We start from the raw sequence: 6,934 nt of genomic DNA, 5'->3' as shown, positions 1-6,934 counted from the left end.
GGGTAGCTTCTGCTAGAGAGGAGCCTTCAGCCCCAGCTGCCTGCTCTGAGTCACAGACTGCTCTTCAATGGCCACGAGGTCAGCGCTTCTTCCTCCATAAAATGAGCTGATGACAGCAGCTAGATCACCTCTTGCGCTGGCACGGAGCAGCCCTAAGGTGACACAAAGTCCTGCTGGGAGCTCAAAATATGAAAGACAAAGGCCTCTGAGCAAGCGGCCACCTCTACGCTGAGTTCAAGCCTTTAAATTCAAATAGAAGTTAGTGTTGTTGGTGGTCCCCAGGTCGGAAGTGAGGAAGATGGGCTGGCCAACCTGGGAGGAGGCGATGAGCCAGCCTGGGAAGGCCACAGACTCGAAGCTGGAGGTATTCCCATCCCGGGAGTGGTAAAAAAGGAAGGGTCTCACGGGCCCCACCTGGTTGTACAGATCCAAGATATTCTTCTCCTGAAAGGTGGGGCAGAACAGCCAAGAAGAGAAAAGGAAGTTGCTTGAAATGTTCCAAGTAACCAATAAACATCTCAAAGTTCAAGAAAGCCTTCCCCACCTGTGAGCAGGACTGGAAAGGTAAGTTTCCGAGAGCAGCAGAGTCTCCAGGTGGAATCTCACCTTCCCAACCCCACCCTCAAGTCCAGAGCAAGGAAACAAGGGTCAGGTCCACGAACCGGTGGCCGCCCTTGGATGATGAGTTGGAGCTCTTCTTGCACAAGAGACTGAGGGACAAAGATGCAAATTTGCAAAGTTGGCTAATGACCTCATTTACCAAAGCCCAATGGTGAGAGCAACTGTCCCAGCAAAGGACAGCCAGGCTGCGGGAGTGTGTCTCATGTCAATAGCTGAGCACAGGAGAAAGGTCACACACGAAAGATATGGGGTCAAATAAATCAGAGAACTTGCACGCGAGGGAGACACAGCCATCAGAAAACGCCTTCTCTGTTGCATTTAGAAATCATGTCGTATGTGTGTGCGTTTCTATGGGCATTTATTGAATATTTAGGTAAAATAAGATTTTTAATTAAATTATGCATGTGTAAGACCTCAAGAGAGACCCAGGAATGGTTCAGAATTCCAGCATCTTCCACCCTGAGTAGGGAGTTCTCAATGGGATTCCTTTACTCTGGTAATGACTTTCCATCATTCAGCCAACTCTCTGGGTGGCCAAATACCTAGGAGTCAACCTTGATATCTCCTTTGACCTCCCTCCCAACATATATACCACAGCCTGTGGACTCTACTTCCAAACACTCCGAAACTGAGCTGCTTCTGGTGCCCCCCACCCCTGCCCACACTGCTGACCAGGACATCGCCACCTCTGGCCAGGATGATTACGGTGACCTCCTAACTGTTCTCCTGGAATCTACTCCATTCCCTCTCAGCCATTCTCCACAAAGCAGCTGAGCAAGCTTTAAACTGAAATAAGGACAATAAGTAAACTCATGCTGTCTTTTGGCTTAAACTTCTTGCATAATGTTTTGTTGTACTTACCATGAAATCCACAGGAAGCCTGTCTAAACTACCCGGCCCTCGCCTGCCCCGCTACCCTACCTCTGACCTCTCCGCCAATGCCGATCTGCTCCAGCTACACCTGCCTTCTGCCTTTCACTCAGGGTTGCCGAGGTGTGCCCACCCAGGGTCCTGATGTCCCCTGCCTGGACCCTCTGCCCCCACACCTGCCCGGCGGGCTACTCCCTGGGACTCAGGTGTCAGCTCCGAGGCCTGTTCTTAGGGAGAGCTCACTGAACATCCTGGCCAGAGTAACTAGAATCCCACCCTCTCCCACCTCATCTCGTTCCTGGGTCTCTTTCCTCATTATCATGTCACCAGCTAAACTTAGCCGAGGGACCCCTCGAGAATCGCCAGGCCTGGGCATCACTGGTCCTCGATATGTGGCAACGCCCGGCATCCTGCTCAGCAGGGATCTACTACTTCACAAATGGGAGACACCTTCTCATTTTAGACCATACTTCTTCCTCCCCCCATCAGCTCCCTGCTCACTGAGATGACGGGAGTCATCACCCGCAGCCCGGGTTCAGGGTGTCCACCTCCCGGCCTGCTTAGGACCGGGCATCGGCCCCTCCAGGGTGCCAGCTCAGGTGCCCCTCCAGCAGCTGCCTGCTCCCTGTGCCCCACCAGCCTCGCTCAGTCTGTGCCCCGGTTCTCATCAGCACCCCTACTTTCATTACCCTCATCTTTAAAAGTACAGCACGTGTCACCAGTTGACGGGGACATCAGAGGAGAGCATCCTCGGGTGACTTCCTCTTTGTGTCACACTGTGGAATGTGCTTCCCAAGGATGGGTAGACGGGAGGTCCAAGAGGAGAAATATGGCACAACCAGACAGAGGACACTTGGGAAATACGGAGAACATTGGAGATTGAAGAGGGATCCTCAAGGAGAAGGGGTGGAGACACTACAGGAAGTGCTGTCGCACACGTGAAACTCATGAGCTAGGAATCAATAGGCTCAAGAGAATGGGAACTTCTGTTTTGATTCTAAAATTAGAACCTTTTACCCAATAAAATTCTCATAAAGAAACATTGGCTGTTTAAACTGTCATTTCTGTCCGCCCCTCACCTTCAGCCACAGCCTGGGCCATCGGTCCACCTCCTCACAAAACAGACACATGTCTGGATCCTGGGTGCCCAAGTAGATGGGAACCCCTCGACCCTGCTCGAGGGACTCAGGGTACTTGAATGGGAGGATAGTGACAGTGGCTGTAAAGACAAGCAGAGGACAGGCATCGGTTTCCTTTTGAAGTTTGGAAAAATGAATGGTTCTTACAGTTCTTCCCGACTGAGAAATGGTGGTTGGCCACACCAGAGCCACCATTTGTCAACCACTGCATCCGTCCTTTGCCGGTCATTCACCACCCACTCATCCCATGTGGCAGTCCCTAACCTAGAAGCTGGAGCAAACAGAGACTCAGATGCCAACCCTGACCTTGAGACTGGGACACTTGCACTTGAACATCTGGAGATGGCTGTCTCCTATCCCAGGCCACTCCTCTGATTCTCGGAGAGCTTTGTCCACTAGCAAGCTCTGTCTCAGGCGGTGCTGAAATTTGCCTTCCTGTGGATGTCCCCACTTAGTCCCTTTAAGACACTTGAGGCCACACAGTACAAGGTACTCCTCTTGCACAGGACAGATCAGCTACCTCAGATCCCTGAAGGTGGCTCTCCCAAGCCCTAGGGGTTCCGCACCCTGCTTTCTTTAGTCTAAAACAAACCTCTCTGGCTTTTCTTGCCAGACCGGTATGAAGTCCTGCCTCTTCCAGATGAGCCCACTGAAAGCCACACTTTTGGACACATGCTAATGGTACATATTTACGGGGTGCCATATGACGACTCCATACATGTGCACAGCATTCAGTAGTGACGTGATCAGGTGATGAGTACATCCCTCCCGGTACATTGATCATTTCTTTGTGGTGACAGCAGTCGAGCCCTCTCCTCCGCTCCTTGAGAACACATGTCATTAAATACAGTCACCCTCCTGGGCTAAGGGCTGTCTGTCCTCACACTTTGACAAAAGGCCATGGGGTGAGGGGCAGGTCAGCACAGTGGACCACTCACCTGGAGTCACATTGCTGCTCCGTGGAACCATCACCAGAGTCTCTCCCTGCAGGACCCACACCTGCTGATCCCGATCAGACACCTCCCAAGTCTGAGGCCTAAGTGCTGCCGTTGGGAAGGGGGAAAATCAATGAAGGAATGTGAAAACGAAGGCTGCTTTCTTGACTCTAAAAGAAAGACCACCCAGTCTGGACTTCCATAAGGAGGAGCAGGGGTTACACCCCCCAAACAGGCCACACTCACGTGACTCACCTCCCAGCCTTGCCAGCAGAGCTGTGGGCTCTGGTGAGGAGAGCAGCCCCAGTACCTGGTGTCAAGACCTGGTCACTCTTGGTGGCTGTTGCTTGGTTGGCTGGGGCCAACCCAGCACTGATGAGCAGTGGTCCCCTGCCTCCAGAATCCCCTGGCCCCAGTGGCAGGAAGGGCCATGTGGTAAGGGCCACACACAGGGAGGGAGAGAAACGTTAGGGTGTCTGGAGGATACAGAGGTGATTGCTGGTGGTCTGGGCCTCAAGCACCCCATCCCAACTCATCTGTCCCACAAACTTGTCTCTCAGGGTCCATCATGGTGGTGTTGTGTCAGCCAGGCCCTGCAGGGACAGTGACAGTGACCTCAGGAGACAACCACAGGACCTCCCCAGGACACTGGTACCTCAGACACTCGTTCTCCACTGGGAGCCGGCTGCCTGACCTGAGATGGCGCTCTGGTCAGATGGGCCACCTTCCGGGACCAGAGTTCACAGCCGCCTCAGAGAGGGGAGCTGGCAGCATCTCCCTGCACCCAGCGCCCCGGCCAACAACCTTCCCTCCCTCCCGACCTTCCCTCCCTCCAGACATGACCCTTGACCTTGAACTCCCACAGGCCCTGATGCTGGTGTCTCCTCCTGGAGATCCTTCCCGCTCACTGGCTTCCATTTCTAGGGACCAGGGGAGCCCCATGCCAGGGCAATTCTGCTCACAAACTCCCCAAGGACAGGCAGTGAGCCCTGACCAGGACAAGGCCCAGAGCCACCCTGGCACACCCCATCCCTTCACTAACCCCCAACACAGAGGCTCTGGAGTTAGAGACCTTCCAGCTGTGGGTGGCACCTGCGTGGAAGAGCCCTTACCAAAAGTCCAGTGCACCAGGTCATGGCTCGCGGAGCTTCCCAGAGCAGTGACAGCCTCCTGCCAAGCGGGGTCATCTGTTTGGATGAGCAGAGAGGGAGGCTCCGGTTCCTTTGGTGGGTGTGACAAATGCAAAGCATGAAAGAAATCCAGTTCCTCCTGCCAGAAGGTCAGAGAGGTCCACTGAAGTCACACTCAGGACAGCAAGAGTGTGACTCGTCTGGGTTCCCTGAGAAACAGACGCTGTACCCACGTGGCTGCCACCGGGAAGCAGAGACGATGACAGACCCCAGGTTTCCCAAAAAAGGGGAGCCTAAGGGACTTCCCTGGAGCTTAGCCCTCCTGCTGTGCTGATGTCAAGGGAGAAATGAGGCTGGGTAGATAGAAGAATGGTCCCCAGGTGACCTCCTGAGCAGCACCGCACAGCCACTGCAGGCCTCTGCTGAGAAACTTGCAAGTTATTTTTAAATAGAGACACCCGTGGCCTGCAGTCCATAGGAAATCGGGACACATGTGACCCGGAGTCCCTGGCCTCTCCAAAGAAGGAAAAGTGCCTGATCAATACCTGGACTGGACAGGAGGCTGCCTGAAGGCCTCATGGACACCAAGTGCCTTATCCAGGATGGGGCAGGGGGCTGGCTTCCCCAAACCTATGGATCCACGTAAGCCCTAGACAGTAGCCATCCACTGGCCACCCTCCCGGGTCCCCTCCCAGCTACGGGAGCTTTACTTGGGTTTGTTTTAAGACATTGTTAGACTTGGTTTTCACCTTCTGCTGCCTTTGAATCTCAGTCTTTGACTACACAAGACAAAGGGTCCACCCAACTCTGTGCTCCAAGTTACCTTGTCACCCTGTGGGCAAGACTGGATCTCCAGGCCCCAGCAGGAACACGTCTTCATGTCCTGGCCCTGGGAGCCTGGCCCTCTACAGCCAGGCTAGTCCCTTAGGTCCCAGAAGAGCCTCCTTGCCCAGCCTGTCCCACTAGTCATCCCGCCTCTCTTCCCTGCCCATGGAGGAACACCACCTTTTCCTGATGAGGCCCGATCCTACAAGTTTGGTGGATCAATGACCATGGGAGAGCGTGACAATTAATTCAGACACACTCCTGTGTAAAGTCAGGCTTCAGCAGTGTCACTCTCTGGAGTCCCCTCAGCCCAGCTGAACATTCCCGCCATTAAGCCTCAGTCAACATATCCCCTTTCTTGGGGCACTCGCCACAGGACAGCAGCTTAAAGATCCCATCATCTGGCTTCCAAATCCCCCTGGGTCTCTGTTTCCTTGGGATCCAATCTGGAAGAGAGAACCTGCACTTGGAATTGCAGACGAATGTAACTGAGTTCAAGGAATCACGTCATCATACGTTGGAGGGCTAAAGGTAAAAAGGGCAGGCTGTGGGATCCTGGATGTAAGGCCACGGGCCGGAGCAAAGGACCCAGGAGCCTAAGTGAGTGCTCTTATAGGATCAATACCTGGATCTCAGGGAGGAGGATCCTCTACCTCCGGTTCTCAGACCCCATGCCATCTGGTAGATGGCAGAGGGCGGGGATCAACCAGGAGATGCTTGCAGGACCCAAAGGACTGATTTTCATTGATTCAAAAGCCCTTGGGCATAATTTGAACTTTTCATGCCCAGGTGAAGATTGCAAAAGCCCATATAGTCTGGTGATATATATATATATATATATATATATATATATATATATATATATATATATATATATATCCTCCTGAGCCTCAGCCTCTTATTTCATATGACCTTCTCCTTTCAATAGCTTCCTAGCATTCAGGGAATATAGCTTTTCCCAGATTTCCCAGACCTAGGCATCCATTCTGAGGTTCCTAGTTTAAACTTTAATGTGAAAGAGTATAAGAGAAATTAAAGGGAATAGGAATGAATGTTTCCGTTTTCTATTGCCATAACAAAATGTTTGAGGGTGAGTACTTTATAAAGAAAAGAATTAATTTAGCTCACATTTTTGGAAGCTGAAAGTCCAAGGTGGCCCCATGGACTCAGCCTTTGGTGAAGGCCTCAGGTGAATGGTGTCAACAGTGGGAGAAGCTGTGAAAGCAATAGTGTGCAGGACAGAAAGCCAAAATGGAGGGGGCCAGCCTTGCTTTTTTTCTAACAACACTCACTGAAACAAACAGAAGGCCCCAGAACTATCAAATCCCTTCTAGGTCATTGCTCCCAGTGACCTAATTGGCTCCCTTTTGGCCCTCCCCCAAAAGGTCCCAACACCTCCCAAGATCACACACTG

General features: G+C 52.5%; 1 protein-coding gene across 1 annotated transcript; it reads right to left on the bottom strand.

Annotated features, from left to right (window-relative positions):
* Nucleotides 1–234: 234 nt before the first annotated feature.
* On the bottom strand, nucleotides 235–5,274 carry LOC144256105 (interleukin-36 gamma-like). The gene is made up of 4 exons (XM_077801228.1): nucleotides 5,241–5,274; nucleotides 3,569–3,673; nucleotides 2,571–2,710; nucleotides 235–444 (listed from the first exon to the last, which is right to left on the bottom strand). Exons 1-4 carry the CDS (start codon nucleotides 5,272–5,274, stop codon nucleotides 235–237), a joined length of 489 nt encoding a protein of 162 aa, XP_077657354.1.
* Between the last annotated feature and the right edge of the window lie 1,660 nt (nucleotides 5,275–6,934).

The sequence above is a fragment of the Urocitellus parryii genome, chromosome 7 (assembly GCF_045843805.1).
Source record: "Urocitellus parryii isolate mUroPar1 chromosome 7, mUroPar1.hap1, whole genome shotgun sequence".
In the NCBI taxonomy this organism is placed as follows: domain Eukaryota; kingdom Metazoa; phylum Chordata; class Mammalia; order Rodentia; family Sciuridae; genus Urocitellus; species Urocitellus parryii.
The sequence above is the reverse complement of the archived record's forward strand: the minus strand, read 5'-3'. Positions and strand labels throughout refer to the sequence as shown.

Coding starts and splice junctions, on each gene's coding strand:
- LOC144256105 (XM_077801228.1), bottom strand. CDS start 5,274: ATGAGGCCTTCAGGCAGCCTCCTGTCCAGTCCAG. Junction 3,674..5,240: donor CAGCCTCCTGTCCAGTCCAG/GTATTGATCAGG, acceptor TCCCAACGGCAG/CACTTAGGCCTCAGACTTGG. Junction 445..2,570: donor GGCCCAGGCTGTGGCTGAAG/GTGAGGGGCGGA, acceptor CCCACCTTTCAG/GAGAAGAATATCTTGGATCT.